We start from the raw sequence: 20,459 nt of genomic DNA, 5'->3' as shown, positions 1-20,459 counted from the left end.
ATGTCAGTTGCTCCATTGGTATTTTCAGTAAATACATATATGTATGTGTTTAAGTACTGTTGTCTTACTTTCTCTTGTATTAATTATAAATAATTGTAAGACTAGGGACTTTTCAAAGATGTTATTATTTAAAACCTCCTTGTAATAACACTAAGTGGAGTTGCACCGAATGCCAACTGACTTACGTACATGTATATAGGATTGGGGGACCCTAGGGAATACTACAATAATCCTTACAGTAAATATATGTATATATAATCCCTTTACCTAACCATGAACAGTCGTACTTTGTTTATTAAAAGATACATGAATATATAGAGAATATCTAACGTTTAATATTTACTAATCTTCTTTTTTACAATAATGTCCTCACTTACAACATCAGATCTTTCCAAACTATGGGCACGGAATGCTCAAGTTCCCAATACGATTTCCAGAACCGTCCAAGAGCTCATTGCCCGGCGTGCAAGCCTGCAGAGTAATCAGCCAGCTATTGCTGCCTGGGATGGAGATTACACCTATGGACAATTCATGCATCTGGCGTCAAATCTAGCCAATCACCTATCTCAACATGTGTATCCACGCTCTGGCAAGGTACTGCCAATCGTGATGAGCAAATCAAAATGGATGCCCATAGCCATGGTCGGGGCTCTGCTTGGAGGCTGGGGAATAGCTCCTCTAGATATTGCTACGCCAACGGCTAGGCTTGCCCAAATTCTGGACATCCTGGATCCACCTTGCATCCTTACAACATCGGAGGACACAATAGCAGTCAGTACAGCAGTACCAGCTCTTGCTGTGGACAGATTCGGCCTTGAAGACCGGTCGTTGAGTGGCCCAGAGCAGACTACTGGGAAGGCATCTGCAAAAGTTGCAGCCATTGTGTTTACATCAGGCAGCACCGGATCGCCAAAAGGTGTAATGCTCGGCCCAGAATGCATCTCAACCTCTGCAGCATACGGATCGCAAATCCTCCAACTTGGCCAGGGCTCTCGGCTTTTCCAATTTTCCTCTTACTCATTTGATGTAAGCCTGCATGAGATTTTTATGACTCTGGTAGCTGGCGGATGTCTCTGTATTCCTTCAGAAGCGGAGAGACTAAACAACCTCGTCGCAGCTATCCAAAGGATGAAGGCAAATTTTATTTGTACCACGCCCTCTGTCATGATGTCCGTGTTGGCTGAAGCCGTTGTCTCGACGCCAATTGAAGTAGCTGTGTTAACGGGTGAGGCACTTACATCAAGAATTAGCCCCTTGTTTGACATGGGTATTTCTCTATTTAGTTGGTACGGCGCAACTGAGTGTCCCGTCGTTTCCCTTACCCCCTTGGTTGAAGAGAACTGGGCATCTTCTCAGATAAGTTCTCGGCATCCTGGGAACTGCTGGGTGGTCCAATCTGAGGACTCGGATGTTCTCTGTGCATTCGGTGAGGTGGGAGAATTATTAGTGGAAAGTCCGATGCTGACATTGGGGTATCTGAATGCTCCACAGCAAACAGAGGCAGCCTTTGTTGTTGACCCAGCATGGCTAACTGATGGCCATGGCCGTGTTGCTGGTCGACGGGGCAGACTGTATAGGACTGGTGATCTTGTACGAAACAATCGAGACTGGACGCTTGACTATATCGGCCGTAAGGATACCATGGTCAAAATACGTGGCCAACGTGTTGATCTGAGCGCAGTCGAGTTTCATATCTGGAACTGCCTTCGGTCAGGAGATCTGGGATCGCCCGTCCGAGTAAAAGAGTTAGTTGTTGAGGCGATAATACCCAGCCAAGGTAGTGAAAATGCCAGCGTTTCTTGCTTTTTATACGTGGAACGCCAGCTCAATCTTCAACCCCAGTGCTTGCCGCAGAAACATCTAACCAAGTCAACAAGCCTACCATGCATCAATCTCTATGCGCCTGACACACTGTTGCAGGGCCTTCAAGCAGAAATTGATCGTGCGTTACGGGCAGTACTTCCTGACTATATGGTGCCGTCCCTGTATTTCCAATTGTCTGAAATGCCATTCACTCCTTCCGGAAAAGTTAACAGAAGGCTTTTGCGCTCTTTAGCATTGCAGATATCTAGTCATGACTTGCTGGCATGCCGTACGTTTCCACAGGAAGACTATATTTTACCCCATAATGGCACTGAGTTGGCGCTTCAGAGACTCTGGGCAGAAGTGCTAGGAATGGACGCGGCCACTGTTCACACAAACATGAGCTTTCTTCAATGTGGCGGAGACTCTCTTCGTGCCATTCTCCTCTCCAAGGCATTAAAGACAGAATTCAACTTGCCCACCACAGTCCCGCAGCTCTTACGCCGGGAGACTACGATCCAATATCTCGCAACACTGCTGGAGCAGCACGAAAGTGGGCAGACAGTCGATGGGCCGCAGATGGATATAGCTACTATTCTGGAATCTTGGGTAGCAAGCCTTGGAAATGTATCCATAAACGCTCCAACGTCGCATTCTCTAGGAACTCGAGGCTCCCAAGTATTACTAACGGGTGCGACTGGGTATCTGGGGACACATATCTTGGGCGAGCTATTCAACAACCACCAAGTGAGCAAGATTGTTGTAATAGTACGCGCAGCAGATATTGGTATAGCAAGAGAACGGGTTCGTGAAGTAGCGATTACTGCAGGCTGGTGGCAGAAGAGTGCATTCTGTCGCATCGAAGTCTGGGTAGGGAACTTGGCCCAACCACAGTTGGGTCTTCAAGAAGAACAATGGATCGAGATGTCCAATATTGACACAATCATTCATAACGGTGCTGTTGTCCATTATGGTGCTGACTACGATGTCCTGGAGAGAGCAAATGTCATCTCAACATTCCATTTACTAGAGGTTGCTCTCCAATCCCAGCGCCTCCGAACCTTTATCTTCATCTCTGGCGGCATCAAGCAAGGCCCAGGTCAGTCAGAAGCAGACTATCAACAGACTCTCAACGGGTCTGAAGGATACAGCCAGACCAAGTATGTGTCGGAACAACTAACCTTGGCTGCGGGCCGCCTGTGCAACGAAATGGTCCACACGAACAATGAGGAATTGAGTCGCACCTTTATGGTCATCAAACCTGGTTACATCATTGGCGATGAGGTGTCTGGCCTCTCCAACACCGATGACTTTATCTGGAAGCTGGTTGCTGGAGCCGTCCGCATGGGATCCTTTCCTTCTGACCCGCCAGACTACTGGCTGGACATAGCAGAGGTCACCTATGTCGCAAAACACATAACTTACCAAGCGCTGCTACGGGCATTCAATGCTTCCCCTGGGCCTATTACGCCCCCTAGGTCTATACACAGTGGTTGCTCTAGTCCCAGCCACGAGGATGCTCGCGAGAATAGAACCGTCAACTCCACTGTGATATTTGATGACCTGAGCCGCGGTTTGCCAGTACACCGCTTCTGGCATGCCATCCAGTCACAAGCTCAGATTTCTCTAAAACAACTGGACTGGGATTCGTGGATTGGCCAAGCCAATGCTGATCTTGAGCGAGACCAGGAAGCCCACCCCCTATGGAGCATACAGCAGCATTTGGGGCCGAGCCTTGGCAGTAGGACGCCGGCTAAAGAAGTTAGGCTTAGGTCAATGGAAGCATCCGGTACCCTGAACGAGGTTGAAGCGGCGGTCCGTCGCTGTGTAGAGTACCTCTGCAATATCCAATTCATCTTCCTTCCGTTCAAGGAGGTATCTATAAACCCTTCATATGTGAATGGTATGCATCCAGAAAACGACAGCAGCGACAGTTTTACAGACGACGATGAGCACCATCATCTAGCAAAAAAGAGGGCAGTAGTCCAAGGCAAACTTCACCATCCAATTATCAACCGATCCAAATTGACGGACTGGAGCTGAGTAGACTTTCCCTTGGGCTTGGTTGAGGGAGTGGAGCGGTTGACTTGACTTACATGGCTTCGGTATCGGCAACAGGCAACTGAAGCGGGTCCAGCCGGATCCGAGAGAAGCGGCGGCCAGCGCCAAGTAAACAGAGGGCCGGGTCAGCAAAACTTTGGGCAAGTGGAATGAGCTCTTAGCTAGCTAACCGTTATATTTGTAGTCTGGCAAATATACATGTATTTCATAGCAAATACATCTTTTTGGGGGTACCAGTCGTGTGCCATTTAGCTATCATTAGTGATTAAGCCTAAGTAAGCTTCACGTAGAGATCACTTGGGCAGCCAAAAAAAAAATAGTCGACTATGGCACAACGCCAGGCCGACAATCCCATAACCTAGAGTACAGATAAATATTCAAGTGATCTCATATATTTACATAACCTACTTGGTTGGTTGGCTGTCGGATTCCACCGCGGTCACATGTCTTTGCCCTACCATTGCGTTGTCAAAGCACCTCCGCAAATGATCCTCACCGTCATTTCCTCCACTACCCACACAATCCTTGATTTCCGATTTTCTCTTACTGTTTCAGTTCTTTGAAACTTTTTTCAGAATATTGCCATCGGTTGAGGTTGTCTGGCAAGATGGAGAGACCAAACAATGGCTGGGAGGGTTTTGCAAGCCTGAGCCCAGATTCAGATAAACATAAGCGAATCCAGCTTCTCCTCTCTTCAGCAAATTTTGAACATTTGAAGGCGCGTGCAATAGAGTCGCGGAAAAAACACCAAGCGAACCTACCCCCAAATTTGGAGTGCGATATCAACTTGACTCATTTTACATCTGGTTTCAGCAACGTGGTTCTGGAGCTTGCGTTTTCAGACGACGTGTGCTGGATTGCTCGTATCCCGTATCAAGATTTCGATGACGGCGACAGAATCCCAATGCTCAGTGAGATTGCTACAATGAAGATGATCCATAAAAATACTACTATCCCAATACCTCATGTCTTCGAAATCGAGGCATCCGCGGACCAACTTTTTGGTTACCCGTACATCATAATGGAGTACCTAAGTGGCCGTATCCTTCCCAATGGGCTAGCAACCACTATACCCCTCCAATATCGGGTCAAAGTGGCCCAACAGCTTGCAAATCTTTTTTCAGGGCTTTAGAAGCTGACGTTCAGTCGCATCGGGCGCCTTTGGTGCGGAGAGAACGTTGATCAGCCTGTTAAAATAGTGGCCATGGCCTGGCATTCCTCGCCTGGCCCTCTAGAAACTTCATTAGAATATTTCTACAATCAGAGGCAGAGCGAAAACCGGGAAATTCTTTCCATGCATCCAGATGGCCCAGACTGGCTGACAGCTTGTTGGGTATTGAAAACAGCCCTAACGCATATCATCATTGAGGATAGAGTCCGAGGTCCCTTTCCCCTCTGCCATCTTGATTTGCATTTTGGCAATATGCTTTTTGACAACGAGTACAATCTGGTTGGGATTATTGACTGGAGTCACGCGCAAGCAGGTCCTCTCGAGCAGCTGTCAGCCTGCCCGGAATTAGTCATCTTTCCGGGGTTATCAGATGAGGAAAATAAGCCTATTGTCGAGTTCAAGAATCTTATTGTGGAGTCGATAAGGGAAATGGAAAGAAATCAAGAAAAGAGGCCGCCTTTGGATTATCCGGAGATGGACTCACTATTGAGCTCGAATGTTACGCCCCTTTCCGCCTACATGGCTTCTAGGAGTGCAGAGATCACCCATCGTCAGTACATGGCTTCACCAAGGGGGAGTCTTTGGGCTGGCCAGATGGTTGCAAAGCTTATCTATGGACAGAGTGTCACTTGGGAACAGCTTAGAGAAGTATACGGTGCAATGCCCCTTTTTTAGACGATTTTCGACATTTGCGTCTATATCTCATGGCTCAGTCCAGCTGCTTCTACACACAATATAAGCATCGCTGCTAATACTGTCAGAGTCAATAAGGGTTTCTTTAGTCCCTGGAACCTATACAACTCTCCATACAGGCTCCCATTTCGCTGTCGGGGGCCAGTATTGAAACCATATGGGTGCAAGCCATTCAATGAAGGCCCAAAAAAACCGGTCAATACACGAGCATAGTATCTGGAAGAGAGGGTCCTATCTGCGCGAGCGCTCTGGTACTGCAGCCATACCCTTCAATATCAGTGCCAGATGGGCCACAGGAATTTCAGTAGCAATCAGAACATGGCTGATGGTCAGGACGGCTTCCCACGACTCCCAGATCGTATCTTTACCCCGAAGTTGTCAAGCCTACCGCAGATCTCCGTCAAAGAAAGGAGAAAAGGGGGCTCTAAAGCACATCTTTGCGATCGGCTCAATGCCCTCTCAGGCATCGCGGGGTATTTTGCGGAGTTCTGGTCGAACAACAGATATCTCGCCGGGCTGTGGGAACATCAGCTTCCATGCTGCCTACTGTGGTTCATACCACATTCAGATACCGCTCCCAGGCCTTCCAAATATAGAGAGGGTTGCTTCCAGCACCAGTGGGACGAAGAAGCTTCCAGTGCCAAAGGCGAGGTTTACGTCGCTGTAATAGCCGATTCAAGCACCTTACCACACCTTCTGTAACAGGGGCCTGATCTCCACAACAACTGAGAAGTAGTTTCGTCACCACCAAGCCACATGTTCTATTCAGCGCTGCGTCTTCATCATCTCCTCGGTAGTAAGGATTTTATCGCTATGCTGGCCAAGAAGGAGTTCCATAATTGCCTCGCCACTGCTGTCATTCCTCGCTGCTGCCATCAAAATCTTCTCGGTGACGTGAATTTGGCCTTCATACTGGCCCTCAAGAAGTTTCATGATTTGGATATCATGCGATTCTGCGATTTGGATTATTGCGTTTCTGTTATCTCCACGTAATCTCCTCTTTGCCCTAGGATATCAGCTGCCGCTCCTAGCTTCTTAGCTTTCATCTTCAGGTCTTGCAAATGTCCACTGCCAAAGGTTGTAGGTAAGTCTTTCCCTGCGCCCTTTCGTAAGCTTCTATTCAGACTATCATGGCCTTCTTTTCACGATTCAGAATGAATATAAAAATTGGATGAATGAGTTGGATATTTGTAAACTGTTATTTATAGATACATTGAGAAAACTCCTAGATCCCTTTATAGTAGATGAAGACATGATCATAAAGTTGCTTATGACACTAGGAGGCGATTGCTGGCGCGACAGCTCTGTTGCAGACCTTCTTGAGGAACGCCTTTAGGGTTTCAGTGAGCTTTATCTGCGATATATATAGAATATCAGACGCGTTTTGGACGAAATAAATAGAACGTTTGACATTGACTCAGAATAGGCATAGAAACTGCTTAATAACTCTGTAAGAAAAATCACATTAATACTTCTAACAGAGAAATTGATCCTTACTATTAGCAGCAAGCACTGAACATAAGAAAGAGACTGAAAGCATGTTTCTCAAAAGAAGGGCTCAAGCATTAAGTTAATTTCTTCGGTGACTCTCGACTAGATACTTTGAGACGGAATACATAAACTATTTATGCTCTTGCAGAGATGTACATTATTATTATTCATCGCTTTAATATATCTTCACATGTTGGGCTCCCCTTAGATACCATTATCCCTTAAAAGTGTTGATATTCTTTTTCTCTATGGCAATTTAAAAGCGGCTTATATTAAATTGACCAACCTCACATAAGCTAAAACTTTAGATTTCCACTTAAACAAGACAAAAACCTTGAATTTGCCGACACACTTGATCATTTAGGTATTATGCTCCTGGACCTTTGCTTTGGTGATGTTCTGGAACATGAAATATGCAGAATAAAGTTACCGGTGGGGCAAAATGATATTCAGAAGATGTGTTTCGATATTGTGGCAGCTCGAAAATGGCAGTGCGATGTTAATGATTAAGCGGGAGCAGATTATGCTGATGCTGTGTTATGGTATCTTGGGGGTAAATCGGAGTGAACCCCCAGCGAAATGGAGGAAAGCTATGTTGCGCAAGGTGACAATGCCTCTTCAACGATGCTGTGGCTAGTTGGCAAATGGTGGAGAAGTCAAATGAGTTTGTCACTTCAGGATAATAATTGTATAATGGGTTACATGTATTGTCTGTATCGACTCATTCACTGAGGTAGTACTCAATACCAGAGTAAATTGTTTCGGTGTAATGTGTGTTCTATAACTAAAAATTTGACTATTTTATTAATCACCGAGCTTATTATATCATGAGAGACTCGATATGCAGTTCCTCCCGCCCGCAGAACGTATACCTCATATCGACTTTGCCCGCAGACTGTCCACCGACGACATGTACCCAAGACACCGCCTCGATCCTCTGCCGCACAGCAATCTGTTCCATACTCTGTGACATTTCCCACTTCTCAATCCCACCCTCCTCAATTTCTATTATCCTTTCAACGACCCTGGCAACAACGAGGCTATCCCAAACCGCCTCCCGTATCGGTTGCCGCCTCAAAATACCCACGGCCTCGCGCCGGACCACAGGATGCCGGCATTTGGCCGCGATTATATACAGCACTGGGATAATTCCAATTTCCGGCGTGTATGTCGGCTTTAACGACCCCGAATATCGCTCATGCACTGCCGCTAAGTCACCTGCCAACGCCACGCATTGCTGGAACTGAGTCAAAAAGTTGTCGTATTCTATTTCCCTGCCAGGTCCGGAACTACTGAGGAAAGTCCATGCGATAGTATGTTGTAGGCGTAGCAGTGAGATAAGCGGATTACTCTCAGGGTCTGTCTCATAGGAGCTGCCATGTTGCAGCATGTTTTCGAAGAGACTCGACCACGTTTCCAACTGCCTAAGAACTATATGCTTGGTTGACGAAGGTGGCAGGGGTATCTTGCCCGTTAAGGGCATTTGCTGCACCGTATTGCGTAGACTCATTACACGAGCGACGAGGCTCTGTAGGTGGTCAGCGGCTTGGTCGAGAGACTGAAAGGCACTGTTGGGGCATGCAAGCTGGGATATGAGTGTTTCTTGGATATCGGCGGGAGTCCAGTCAACCAGAAACGCTACGGCCTGCATATCAAGACAGTGGATCTGTCTTGTTACCTGGCAAATAAGTGCGTGAACCCCTAAGGCCTTGGTATCGTCATATGTATTGTTGTTATTCAGTATAGCCTTGTGAATGTTTCGTGAGAGCTCAACACCTCCGCGTAGGTGCTTCATTGCTTGTACGTAGTTGCCCGCCAGCTGATCAAAGCAGATGAAGAGATAGCAGACCAAAAGTGTGATAGCTGTCGTATCGTCGCTGTCTCCGCTCTCATGCTTCAGAAGAAGTTGGATGGCTCGATTATAGTAAAGCAAGGGAACCTCATGTGGTAGCCAGTCATTCGAGAATGGCGGTTGGTGCAAATGGTCGCTAGAACCGCGATTCAGGTAGTTTCGGTTGGCCAAGGCCACTGCGATAGCAGCATACCGCACTGATGGTACCGTTTGGGAGAAGAACAGGAGACTTTTCCGCCATGGTTCACTAGGGCGGTATTCATTTAGATGCTTGATCGAAGTATACTCAAAAAAATCCATTGCCTCTCTTTGGCCTGACCCGGTCACTGGTAAGATCATAAAGGGTCTGAGATTCTGCGAAATGAGGCCATGGTGTTTCGCATAACATTCTTCTGGATGATTCGCACTGGTCGTGGTGCCTCTATCCGCTTCGTGGGTCATGCCGTTGTGAGAATAATTTGATTCAATCTCGCGGAGCATTTCGCTGTAGCCGTCACAGATGCGACCTGTGGACTGGCATTTCAAGCATGAAGGCCGAGAAAGATCGCATTTGATTCGTCTTATCCTGGGAGGTGCATCGAGGTTGAGTGTTACCTTGTGAGTCTGTACACAGTTGATCGCAAAGTAGCAATACACGGGGTCTAGACTCACTTGCAAGTCTTACATCCCAGTCTTGACTTTGGAGCGAACTTCCGAGGCTTTCTTCTCCAAGCTTGATTGGCCGCCTTGGTGTTTTCTTTCGCAATCCCGCTCATCACGATGATGTTAGCTGACCAATAATTGCGGTAGGCGTCGTTTCAAGCAGAAGGCAATCCTAGGACCACTACGACCCTAAAGTGGCTAGTTGCATGCCGCAATGGCGTTTTCAAGCAAATTATACCAGGTATCGATCGAATACGAAGAGGGTCGTCTATTAGTCTGTTCGTACAGCAGCGGGGAAGCCATCGCCCACATCTTTTGCGAAGGATCACTTTAACGAGAAAAGATGGACATTATATAAAGGAATGGAAGAAGGCCGAATAGCTCGAGGGGATGAATCGTAATAGAGATTAGTGAGTATCATGATGGATGTTAATTGGCCAGTTCGTACAAGCGGGGCGAACGAAGGAGCTCGTCAGGGTGAACAGTGCACTGCACACGGGATCCAACGTCGCAACTACAAGCTATCTCTGGCCTTCCTCGAGTTTTATAATTATTCGGATTATACTTCCTTCCACCAGTGAGATATTATGTTTTTCAGGCCGAAAGGATGGAAACTGGGACCTTATTTGTAGAAGAAGGTTGCCGCACCAGGCTTCAACAGTCGTCGCATTCTGTCACTCCATGCCCGTTTCTCTGTGGGCACTGCATCTCAACACGATGCTGAGAAAAGCCCTGTCAACTAAGTACCAGGTGCCAAGGAGCACTGCCACCCTACCACGTCACTCCGCCTACGTAGTTGAGATGAGGATGCTGTTATAATACTGATACCTGGTTGTGTTAGAATAGATATCGATTGGAGACTTCGTACAAGCGGGGCACCTGAACAAGTCTCTTGGGAAATTCAACTAGTATAAGTAGTTCTATGATATCCCGATTGTGCCAGCTGCAGCTATGACAATCCTATCACCAATGCTTACAAGCAATACAACAAAATCCTAATGAGAAACTTTCTGGGGATAACAATGAAAGGGTTTTTGAGCGTAGTCCTTCTTTTCAATAGCCTGGGATGCAAAGCCCATAGTTGGAATGATAGGAGCATGGTCTATGGATTTGACAATGTGAGTCTGGCACTTTGCCAAACCACATCGTCTAAAGTTTCAATCTTTCTGACTATCCCTCTAGATTGAACCATCAGCCAACCTAACGTGGACACCATGTTTTGATGACTTTACATGCTCTAGACTAGAAGTTCCTTTGGACTATTCAGACACAAGTCTTGGCACGACGTCAATTGCCTTTATAAAACTCGCTGGAAAGAATGCCACCATGGAGTCTCCAAGCGTCATAATCAATCCCGGTAAGGTCTCGATCAGATCACTCATACAAAGTTGACTAAAATCCATGTGACTGGACTGACTATTCGTTAGGCGGTCCGGGTGGTTCTGGTGTCGACCTCCTTCTCACAAACCGAGTCATCGCAAGCCAAGCCTTTGGAGAGCAGTACAACATCGTCTCCTTTGACCCTCGCGGTGTAAACAACAGCGGTCTGAGCCTCGACTGCTTCTCGGGAAACACAGAGGCAAGAACAGCCTTCAGTCGACTACATAGTACGGGAGTTACCAACATCTCATCGACATCGCTTGAGGAACAGTACTACTCAAGCTCTATCTACGGAGAGTGGTGCAATAATGCTGTCGAGAAAGAGTCGCCTCATGGATTTTATGTGACTACACCGGCAGTCGCCCGTGATTTGCTCACATTTATAGAAGCTGAGGCCGAGTTGGCTGGTAAAGCACCATCAGATGCCAAATTGTGGCTGTATGGCATCAGCTACGGCACTGTTGTGGGTGCCACTTTCGCTTCCATGTTTCCTGACCGAGTTGGAAGAATGATACTCGATGGTATTGCGGACGCAGAGCAATATTATGACAATGACTATAGTGCCAACGTCGATCAGATGGACGAGGCCATGGAAAAGTTCTCGAGCTTCTGCCATTCTTCAGGTCCTGAAAGATGTTCCTTCTGGGGACCTACGCCAGCAAACATCACAGCCAGAATGGACAACATCATCCTTCAACTTAAGAACCATCCGGTCCCTATAAGTGAGGTCCAAAGTCGAGGCCTGCCGGCGTTGGTCACCTATTCAGACCTAAAGGCCCTTTTCGTTGATGCTCTTTACGTCCCAATAGCGTCCTTCCCAGTCATGGCCGACATCCTACATCAGCTCGAGTGTGGGAACGCGTCTGCTCTTGCGGGCAAGTTTGACGGGCTAGGCGTCACGTTCGATGCCGGTCACGTTATCCAATGCGCCGATTCATATCGGAGAAACAAGCTTACTTCCATTGAAGAATTCAAGAGCTACGTCGAGTACACGGTCTCCAAGAGCAAGTACATAGGCGATGTCTTCCCTATCTTCGTGGATTCTATATTATGTAGATCATTCCGACCACAATTGTCTGACAGCATGGTGGTTCAAGGTGAGAATCTCTCTCTTTTTCTCTCTTTTTTCTTTTTTTTTCTCCGTGTATTTTCGAAGACCCTTCTTCGAAATGAGGGTAAAGGAACATCTGTAAGGGACGCAAAATCTAACCAGCTTTTTTCTTATACAGACCAAATAATCGGACTAGACAGGCCTACATCTTTCCCCATCCTGATAGCGAGTAATACCATTGACCCTATAACGCCGTTGATATCGTATGTTTCGGCCAAACTCTTTCACCATCTAGTATGTTGCTAATTGACTTCGCCTCTTCGCAGAGCGCGCAAGACATCTTCACGATTTCCCGGCTCGATACTTTTATTGCAAGAAGCCGTTGGTGTAAGTTGTTATCAAATTTCAATCACAAAACCATCTCAAATAAGAGTCTAAGCTTACTTATGGGCTATTTCTCTCGAATGCAGCATACAGTCGTCCTCCAGGGAGGATCGGATTGTTACTTTGAACACGTTCAGGCATATCTTCAAGGCATGGTTCCATCATCCAACATTACATGCCCGCAGCAATACATACCTTTCATAAGCGGCGCTGCTTGAAAGTTGTCGAAGCGGTGGGGTCGTCGTTCGGTAAGTTCCAGCAAGGAAATCGATGTTGCCACTACAGTGCTTAATAGTCTCTAGTATCGCAGATTCGGCGGCTCTATATGTGCACAGGATTGACGCCCATGCTCGACCTGCGACAACATCATTCGCAGTATATTCCTGGCTTGGGAGTGCTGAGCATGCGTCGGCGTCCTCTTGTACAATCGACTAGCATTTCGGTGGAGGGTGGCTTGATACTGCCGTATCCTCTCACGCAACTGACCTATCAAAGCCCGTAGGTACAGCTGCGGAAAAGAAATCTGAAAGCTATCTTTTTCCACTTTCTCTTTTTTTTCGTAAAGCGATCCCATCTAGTGCTATGGATCATTTCTGGCGTGCTGACTATATAGATAATTGATGTTGCTATCATACAACTGCACCGCACATCTTTAATATAATTGCAAATGAAGTTTTGAATGGTCCGTTATGGCCTTTGAGGTCTCCAGAAAATTCCAGTATTCAAGTTGGTGGGCTTTTGAATCTCAGTCTGCTTAGAATTATTGACCGTCCATAGCCTGAGAAAGGGATGTATGGCTAAAAGAGATCAAATGCAGCATATATAAACAAAATATCCTCGTCTTGTAAATACATACGACCATAGGTAGTGGAAAACTCGGGGTCCCGTCTGCTCCCCCATAGATAAGCCACTAACCGGCAGATTAGTAGTTGGGTGGGTGACCACCAGCGAACACCGGCTGTTGTATGTTTTTGTTTTTTGCTTTTTTGTATGGAGTTGTGGGCAGTTGTGGTTGTGGTGGTATATAAGTGCTTCTAGCAGCCAATATCGTCACATACGACCATATCCATTGGAATATACGGGATCCCGTCCGCTCTCCCAGAGTCAAGCCAATGAGAGGCAGATTAGTAGTCAGGTGGGTGACCACTGGCGAACACCGGCTGTTGTATGTTTTCTCTTTTTGCCTTTTTTGTAGTTTGTCTGAAGTCGAGATGCAAAATTTAAGCTACAAGCAACGCATGTCAATATAGTGGCCATTACATACATGTTGTAGGACAGAATTGGGTTAGCCTAAAACACACAGCCAAAACGTAGCCTTTAGCCGTTTAGCAGCTACAAGTCAAAAAAAGAACAATGTACGTCACAACAAGAATCTGTGCCCAGTAGAAATATTTGTCTATGGCTTCGTATTTTTTTTACTTTTTAGAATCCGTGACTATGCGAGAGGGCATCTTTGATTGTCCCTCACCCAGCGCATAACAAACTATGTAAGACACTGATAGATTCTTGTCCCCAATCATTCATTACCCATGATAAATTTCGTTTCACAACAGAGCAACACCCGTATTTTCCTTTTTCATTTGCTTTACAGCTTCTGCATGGCAACAACGTCGGAAGACTGGACGTAGTCCTCGAACTCCTGGATCTCCTCCTGGAGCTCATCCAGGGAGACCTTCTCGTCCTCAACAACCAAGTTGATCTGCAGCTTCTTGATACCGAAGCCGACGGCGACCAGCTTGGAAGCACCCCAGACCAGACCGTCCTTCTCAATGCCACGGACGGCAGCCTCCAGAGCGGCCAGATCAGTCTCGTCATCTAGAATCGAAAATTGTTAGCATCAAAAAGTTTAAAAAGGTATGAATTGCAGTGTACGATGCGGAAAACAACTCCGGCATAGACAAATGCAAAACAGTTTGGATGGCTATAAAACGTACCCCAAGGCTTGACATCCATGGTCACAACAGACTTGGCGGCGACCTTGGGCTTGTTCTCCTTCTTCTTGCGGTACTCAGCCAGGCGCTCCTCACGGACACGGGCGGCCTCGGCATCCTCCTCCTCGTCGTCAGAGCCGAACAGGTCGACATCATCATCCTCCTCGGCGGCGGGGGCCTTGGCGGGGTTCAGGGTGACCTCGGCGACCTCAGGGCCGTAGACGGTGTAGGGCTTGCTGGCATCGCCGTCGAGGGTGGCGAACTCATCCTCGTAAGAGGCAATGTGCTTGTACCAACGAGCGGCAGAGGGGTACTTGTCGGCGGCGGGAGCCTCCTTGAGGGCCTTGAAGACGGCAACGTCGGCCTGGGTGGCAGAGAAGCTGTAGTATGGCGGGGTAGACGTTAGTGAGGGGCATCTTGGAGAGTTTTTTTTTTTTTTTTTTCTTGAAGTTCATGCATGCACTGAAGTGAGGGGTGGAAAAAAATATGAAAGAGGGGCTAGGCTGCATCCATCGACTGATTGTGACTCAACCAGGGCAGCGAAGAACAAGACAAAATCGATGGATGCAATGTGCGATGGCAGAATCGAAGTGCAAATCGTCGTCGCTGTCGCTGCGGAGGGGGATTTAGCATACCCAACGATGTAGGAGCGGGTGGAAACCCAGCTGTTCAGGACTATGGACACTCTGTCAGCCACTTTCTGGTTCATCCAGCGTTTTGCGTCGACGGCGCTTACCGGCAAGGCCAGCATCGGTGAGGAGATCGGTGAAACCCATGGCTGCGGTTGTGGTGTGGGATCTGGAGAAGAGGAAAAAGGGACGAAGATAGGCGGTTGTTGTGGTTTGGGGAGAATCGAGTTTGGGTATCAACGAGGAGGCGCAAGAAAAAAAAAGATCAAGCAGAAATGCGCAGTATTGATGCAACCCCACCACGGGAGCCCTAGCAGAGGGGGAGACGGTGGCGGGGGCCTGAGGCACGAAGAAAAAAATGAATCACCCCGCCTAAATGAAAAAAAAAAATCTGGAAAAGTGGCGAATGCGAGCGATGATACAGACGCTGGGCGCGCCACGGCGGCTACGACGCCTGAGCCACAGCTGCCCCGCGCCAGAAATAGATGCCCCGCCAACCAGCAGAAGTCGAGGACGGTATGTTTACATATGAATAACTGTATGCATTGTTTGCTCCATGACAACAAGAGACGAGAACAAAAATTGGTTACTTTTACATTCATCATAAACACGCACAATCTACGCTTTACTCTAACCAACCAACTGACCAGCTAGTGCTCGCAAAAATTATACATGGCTCTCTGCAGGTTGCGCTCCACCTCGACCACATGCGTGGATCGCTCATCCATCAGCTTCAGCCGATGCTCCTGCGCCTCCTCCGCCGTCATGAGACTCTCAGGCACTTCGTTCTGGCCATCAGTCCACCAGTCTCTCTGCTGCGGCGGCACATTGGCAGTCGACACGACTCGCTCATGAGGATCCACAAGCCACAGAGCCAAGAAACGTCTGTGGCCTGGCTTGGTGGCGTCTTTGAGTCTGAAGGACGAAACTCGATGTTGGCTAAAAAGAAAAGAGAGAACAACGCAATGACGGTTAGAACGAATCAAGTATAAACATGTATAAATATTAGCAGTAGTTCCACTTACAACACGTTGGGGAAAGCGAGCAGCCGTCCTTGTGGCGTCTTCACGTCTCCATAGGTCTGCAAGCAAGAGGCTTTAAACTGTCCAAGACCGGTGCCATAGACTCGCTCCAGGTAGTTGTACTGGTCTTGTCCTGTTGAAATATCGTCTTGCAGATACGAGTTTGTCTGCATGCGGAACGACAAATGGCTGTCCGTGACGTTCTCGCTATCGAGATAGAACAGCGCCGTAGCGCATATTTTCTCGTTCGTCTGGCCTTCAACCTATAAACCCATGTTTTAGTATTCATCACGCCAGCAGCCAAAAGCAGTCACAGGAGAAAGAGACAACTAACATGCCACGATCCCGTTGGGAAATGAGGCTTCTCGGGAGTCAGTTCAATGCTCGCCATCTTTACAATAACCTGCAGCCCATGTTCTTTAAACATCTTGCGAAGTCTTCTCATTGGAGAGTAATCAATCTCTGCAAACTCATCCGGCTCCGGGAGGATGGCTTCTCGGCCCTTGAGCCACTGTCCAGGAACAAGTGTTGGGCCGACGCTGGGGTAAATCTTGCGAAACGCACGTCTTCGCAAGTCAAAGGTTCGAATGCGAACATAGCGGGGCTCGTCTTCGTCTTCGTCTTCGTCTTTGTCCTCATCCTCATCCTCATACTCATACTCATCCCGTATACCAAACTTCATTACTCTCGTCCACAAATGGTCTTCCTCGTCACTAGATATATCCCTGTCAGCCCATACGTGCTTTCTTCTGTAGTAGCTCAAATAAGATGGTAACATACCTTGCCTCGGTAATCAGCTCGAAACGGGACTCAGACCTCCCCGCCACGGTATTCTTCTTGTAACCAAGATTCTCCCGAAGGCACTGATCCCACGCAGGAAGAGCCGCATCAATAGCATGCTCAATTGCTTCATAGATGGCCGGATACTTATCCGGATGCAGATTGTTGATGTAGCTCGTAAACTCTGTAGTCCCGTCGTCGCGGAATGTCACATTGGCAGGTAGCCACTGGTAGACGCTCGAGCGATACTCTTTGGGAACTACATTTCTTTCCCTCATCCAATAAGCGTTGAGAAATCTTTGCCCATAATCTGCCATCTTATCTATTTCCGGTACAACTCTACCCTTGCCGATGAACTCGAGGGCATTTTTTGTGCCAACTTGTTCCTCATCAAGAAACTTGGACCGGCCTTTTTGTTTTCAATTCGGTTAGGTATTGCGATTATACAAGGTGACAATACTAAACACATACCGAATACAAATGGATACATGGACGGATGCACTAGGTCTTGCACCATGTCGTTGCTTCGAGGGTGCCAGTCCACGTTCGCAGCTTGGTCCGCTCGGAGCGTCTCAAACGCCTTGACCAATTCATCTCGAAGACTATCACTAATCAAGTTATCTGACTTGACGATGGCATTGCCCGCCGAATCAAGCGTAGGGATCAGACCAGTCTCGATAAAGTACTTGGCTTTGTTGCGTAATTCCGCAATGCACTACGAAGTCGGCAGCAAGGCCGATCTCTTCGTTAGTCTGGCATCATACGACAAGGAGGAGATATGGGGTCATGAACGAACAAACTCAAAGGCTGCTTCCGAGATGATTCGGCATTCGGGCAATGGAATCCGATCTGAATGCCATTTGCCCTCCATGATCCTCACAAAGAGGCTGTTTTCTGACTGCGTCGTGGCCTCGTAGCGCCATTTTGCTACAATGGCCTCATCAAACACCTTCTCGTGCCAATTCGGCTTGTCTGTCAAATTGTCCATGAGAATCATCATGGCGACTTCTCTAACGGGCAATATATCCGAATTTGCCCCCCGAGCATCTGGTAGACCAATTGGGTAGATGGGCTCCTCATCTTTCATAGAAATATACTCTGTTGACACTGGTAGATTGATCCCTGCATACTGAAAGCCGGCCATTCTGTCTGCTTTGTGCTGGGAAAATACTGAAAAGATATTTGAGAGCCAGTTGGAACTTGACTGATGCTGGGGCATTAAGACGGAGGACTTGCAATGAGGGAAGATGCGGAAGATGCCATTTTTATGCTTCACTTTCAACAAAATCGCGTCTCTTGGAGACAGTCAAAGTGGATCGAGGTTTAGGCAGGACTGGGGCTTCAAGCAATCCTTAGCTCTAAAAGCTATAAGTACAAAGAAAGTACAGAAACACACAACATCAATCTAAATAGCACTGCGAAATAGTACAAGACTCGTACAGACGGGAATTGCCCAGGATGATCCAGGCAATCCGTCGCCGTTCCTGGGATCTATGAGAATAAGAGGTCAAGCGTGGTGGGGGGCGCCACAATAATTCGATAATGGCTGCTTTAGCCAGGCAGCAGCCCCATATATCGCATCCATGTATTGGGAACTCGCGGCAAGATTTGCGATGTTTTGCCGGAAGATGCATGTTATAAGTGCCACTTTCACAGCTGTAATAAATACATGTACCGCCATGTTAGCTGTCCAAATAAGATTGATCACAGGGCGTGAATCGCAGCTTCAACAGCCGAAAAGATAACATGAACTCTCAATTGGACCTTGACATCTGAGTCATCCATCCCACTGCCGCTAACTCAATGGCAGCTTGCTGTAAACATAAAAACAATGTCAGAGACACCTCTCTGTTCAAACTGAGACACATCAACACCAAAACACCAGCATGGCGTCGCGCCGCTCAGAACTGGCGGTTGATTCTGTCGGAGAGCCCATCCCCACGTATCGTATCGACCTTTCCCTTCCTCCAGCTGAGCGTTATGTCAAGCTAGCCTCGGATTTTGCGCCGCGAATGAAAGAAATCACTCCATTATTTGACACAGTCCTCGGGTCAATAGTGCCGTGGACGTTCCTGCACTCCATCATCAAATTTGCAGCCTTTCTCATTCTTCGGCGAGTATATTCATATGAAGAAACGCAAGAACTGGTTGGCATTTCAAAGGCCAGTGGAGTAGACATGTATTTCCTGGTTGCCTTTAATCTGCTGCTTGATTCTTTGTTAGGGTGCACAAGCGGCGGCGTCCTGACCCGGCTCAAGAAGGGAGAGATGGATCCGGCAGAGGGTCAAGCCCATGCGGAACGCAGGGCGAGGATGATGCATTTTCGAACTCTAGACTGGGCGATGCCTGAACTGAGGAGCGTCCTTGTTGTCCTAGAGTTTGTGAGGTCAAAGTCCAAAGAGCCTCAGGCGGTGATTGCGAGGACCGTTTCCTATGCCGGGTTTGTTGGCGTGTTGACCGGAGTGAGGTAGGCCGCATTGAAGACTCTAACACAGTTGCAAGCTTACGACTCCCCAGGCAGGACCTTTCTATATCGCTCAACTTCCGGCCCAACCACAACTGCTCTACACTATCGCTCCGTATCCACCAGTGCCTTGTGCTCTTCGGTGTCCAGCCGTCTATATCATCAGTCCTCCGCCAACACTTTCTCCACCCAGAGCGCCATCATCTATCCATTAACAACGTAATTACATCCATCACGAGAACACGGGCTGCGCCCTGCTACGTAATACTCTGCTCTGGCACGGAAACAACCGTGGTCCAAAAAGACCTCGTCAACGCGCAAACCAGGTCAGCCGTCGACTTCATTGTACATACAAATCACGACTTTGCGCCAGCAAATCAGTCAGATCAGGCGTATAGCCAAAAGGAGAGCAGTTCAATCTTGGGTATGGAGATATTGGTTGAGGAGAGTGAAGAGCGAAAGGATTGCATCCTGAGCAAATGGACTGCGCTGGCCAAGAGGCAACAACGTGATTCAAAGAGAGGGAGAGGAGGAGAAAGCCCTGCTATTTTCGAACACACATTGCAAAAGTGGGTGAAGGCGTATCCCATTATGAATGAATGTACTCATTTTGGATGTATTTTGGATCCGGGGACTGGGACCATTCGTTGGTTAGAGAGAGGCACCGAGGACCCCGAGGACAGCGAAAGCGTAGACGAACTGGTTTGCCAATGATACAGACGCTGGGGCGGAGATATGGCTTAAGTCGTCCCTCACATCTATCCTAAACCGGATCTTAGTCAACATACGAAATCTACGTCCGTCCTGCATGTATTTTACCACTGATGTAAGCGGAAAGATAACAGATGCCATGTTTCAATTCAAATTCACACCAAACCATTTGTTAAAGACTGCGAATACCGCGGAGCCTACGCCAATACTGTATTTAAAAACGCCACTACAAACGCCACATGTACTTCGCTACTCTCTCTTAATTATAGACAACACAGCTTAACTAAACAACCTCAAAGTCGTAAAGTAAAATCAAGCATCTTAGCTGTATAGACTTAAGACTATTCAAAGCACCAAAATTGTCCGTGCGCAGATATGGGTCCCTGTCAACCGT

General features: G+C 47.6%; 9 protein-coding genes across 10 annotated transcripts; 5 read left to right on the top strand and 4 right to left on the bottom strand.

Annotated features, from left to right (window-relative positions):
* Window positions 1–271: 271 nt before the first annotated feature.
* On the top strand, window positions 272–4,219 carry TrAFT101_011006 (putative NRPS-like protein biosynthetic cluster). The gene has a single exon (XM_024908769.2). The coding sequence runs from the start codon at window positions 364–366 to the stop codon at window positions 3,844–3,846; it is 3,483 nt and encodes a 1,160-aa protein (XP_024756948.2). The 5' UTR covers window positions 272–363; the 3' UTR covers window positions 3,847–4,219.
* A 252-nt stretch (window positions 4,220–4,471) lies between these two features.
* TrAFT101_011005 (uncharacterized protein) lies at window positions 4,472–4,996 on the top strand (the record flags this gene model as incomplete). Its single annotated transcript, XM_066129126.1, has 1 exon — window positions 4,472–4,996. The coding sequence occupies one exon, from the start codon at window positions 4,472–4,474 to the stop codon at window positions 4,994–4,996; it is 525 nt and encodes a 174-aa protein (XP_065985256.1).
* A 291-nt stretch (window positions 4,997–5,287) lies between these two features.
* Window positions 5,288–5,710, top strand: TrAFT101_011004 (uncharacterized protein; the record flags this gene model as incomplete). Its single annotated transcript, XM_066129125.1, has 1 exon — window positions 5,288–5,710. The coding sequence occupies one exon, from the start codon at window positions 5,288–5,290 to the stop codon at window positions 5,708–5,710; it is 423 nt and encodes a 140-aa protein (XP_065985255.1).
* A 783-nt stretch (window positions 5,711–6,493) lies between these two features.
* On the bottom strand, window positions 6,494–6,661 carry TrAFT101_011003 (uncharacterized protein; the record flags this gene model as incomplete). Its single annotated transcript, XM_066129124.1, has 1 exon — window positions 6,494–6,661. One exon carries the CDS (start codon window positions 6,659–6,661, stop codon window positions 6,494–6,496), a length of 168 nt encoding a protein of 55 aa, XP_065985254.1.
* A 1,261-nt stretch (window positions 6,662–7,922) lies between these two features.
* On the bottom strand, window positions 7,923–10,041 carry TrAFT101_011002 (uncharacterized protein). 2 transcript variants are annotated; one of them, XM_024908768.2, is made up of 2 exons: window positions 9,723–10,041; window positions 7,923–9,636 (listed from the first exon to the last, which is right to left on the bottom strand). In XM_024908768.2, exons 1-2 carry the CDS (start codon window positions 9,824–9,826, stop codon window positions 8,040–8,042), a joined length of 1,701 nt encoding a protein of 566 aa, XP_024756945.2. In that variant the 5' UTR covers window positions 9,827–10,041; the 3' UTR covers window positions 7,923–8,039. The 2 variants fall into 2 exon arrangements, with proteins under 2 accessions (XP_024756945.2, XP_065985253.1); XM_066129123.1 differs by having other exon boundaries at window positions 7,923–10,041.
* Window positions 10,042–10,250: 209 nt separating this feature from the next.
* On the top strand, window positions 10,251–13,246 carry TrAFT101_011001 (uncharacterized protein). Its single transcript, XM_024900985.2, has 8 exons — window positions 10,251–10,463; window positions 10,560–10,831; window positions 10,896–11,070; window positions 11,141–12,190; window positions 12,323–12,407; window positions 12,471–12,531; window positions 12,615–12,776; window positions 12,831–13,246. Exons 2-7 carry the CDS (start codon window positions 10,712–10,714, stop codon window positions 12,744–12,746), a joined length of 1,623 nt encoding a protein of 540 aa, XP_024756944.2. The 5' UTR covers window positions 10,251–10,463; window positions 10,560–10,711; the 3' UTR covers window positions 12,747–12,776; window positions 12,831–13,246.
* Window positions 13,247–13,905: 659 nt separating this feature from the next.
* Window positions 13,906–15,299, bottom strand: TrAFT101_011000 (uncharacterized protein). The gene is made up of 4 exons (XM_024901016.2): window positions 15,196–15,299; window positions 15,095–15,134; window positions 14,463–14,839; window positions 13,906–14,343 (listed from the first exon to the last, which is right to left on the bottom strand). Exons 1-4 carry the CDS (start codon window positions 15,233–15,235, stop codon window positions 14,114–14,116), a joined length of 687 nt encoding a protein of 228 aa, XP_024756941.1. The 5' UTR covers window positions 15,236–15,299; the 3' UTR covers window positions 13,906–14,113.
* Window positions 15,300–15,738: 439 nt separating this feature from the next.
* Window positions 15,739–18,292, bottom strand: TrAFT101_010999 (uncharacterized protein; the record flags this gene model as incomplete). The annotated part of the gene is made up of 6 exons (XM_024910192.2): window positions 17,687–18,292; window positions 17,362–17,605; window positions 16,891–17,299; window positions 16,445–16,823; window positions 16,114–16,373; window positions 15,739–16,027 (listed from the first exon to the last, which is right to left on the bottom strand). Exons 1-6 carry the CDS (start codon window positions 18,107–18,109, stop codon window positions 15,739–15,741), a joined length of 2,004 nt encoding a protein of 667 aa, XP_024756940.2. The 5' UTR covers window positions 18,110–18,292.
* A 309-nt stretch (window positions 18,293–18,601) lies between these two features.
* TrAFT101_010998 (uncharacterized protein) lies at window positions 18,602–20,121 on the top strand. The gene is made up of 2 exons (XM_024902775.2): window positions 18,602–19,357; window positions 19,408–20,121. The coding sequence occupies exons 1-2, from the start codon at window positions 18,777–18,779 to the stop codon at window positions 20,066–20,068; spliced, it is 1,242 nt and encodes a 413-aa protein (XP_024756939.2). The 5' UTR covers window positions 18,602–18,776; the 3' UTR covers window positions 20,069–20,121.
* Window positions 20,122–20,459: the final 338 nt, after the last annotated feature.

The sequence above is a fragment of the Trichoderma asperellum genome, chromosome 7 (assembly GCF_020647865.1).
Source record: "Trichoderma asperellum chromosome 7, complete sequence".
Lineage (NCBI taxonomy): Eukaryota > Fungi > Ascomycota > Sordariomycetes > Hypocreales > Hypocreaceae > Trichoderma > Trichoderma asperellum.
The sequence above is the reverse complement of the archived record's forward strand: the minus strand, read 5'-3'. Positions and strand labels throughout refer to the sequence as shown.

Coding starts and splice junctions, on each gene's coding strand:
- TrAFT101_011001 (XM_024900985.2), top strand. CDS start 10,712: ATGAGAAACTTTCTGGGGATAACAATGAAAGGGTTTTTGAGCGTAGTC. Junction 10,832..10,895: donor TGGTCTATGGATTTGACAAT/GTGAGTCTGGCA, acceptor CTATCCCTCTAG/ATTGAACCATCAGCCAACCT. Junction 12,532..12,614: donor TATTGCAAGAAGCCGTTGGT/GTAAGTTGTTAT, acceptor TCTCGAATGCAG/CATACAGTCGTCCTCCAGGG.
- TrAFT101_011000 (XM_024901016.2), bottom strand. CDS start 15,235: ATGGGTTTCACCGATCTCCTCACCGATGCTGGCCTTGCCG. Junction 14,840..15,094: donor ACCCGCTCCTACATCGTTGG/GTATGCTAAATC, acceptor GCCATACTACAG/CTTCTCTGCCACCCAGGCCG. Junction 14,344..14,462: donor CATGGATGTCAAGCCTTGGG/GTACGTTTTATA, acceptor TTTCGATTCTAG/ATGACGAGACTGATCTGGCC.
- TrAFT101_011002 (XM_024908768.2), bottom strand. CDS start 9,826: ATGAGCGGGATTGCGAAAGAAAACACCAAGGCGGCCAATCAAGCTTGG. Junction 9,637..9,722: donor CTGGGATGTAAGACTTGCAA/GTGAGTCTAGAC, acceptor TGCACCTCCCAG/GATAAGACGAATCAAATGCG.
- TrAFT101_011006 (XM_024908769.2), top strand. CDS start 364: ATGTCCTCACTTACAACATCAGATCTTTCCAAACTATGGGCACGGAAT.
- TrAFT101_010998 (XM_024902775.2), top strand. CDS start 18,777: ATGGCGTCGCGCCGCTCAGAACTGGCGGTTGATTCTGTCGGAGAGCCC. Junction 19,358..19,407: donor GGCGTGTTGACCGGAGTGAG/GTAGGCCGCATT, acceptor ACGACTCCCCAG/GCAGGACCTTTCTATATCGC.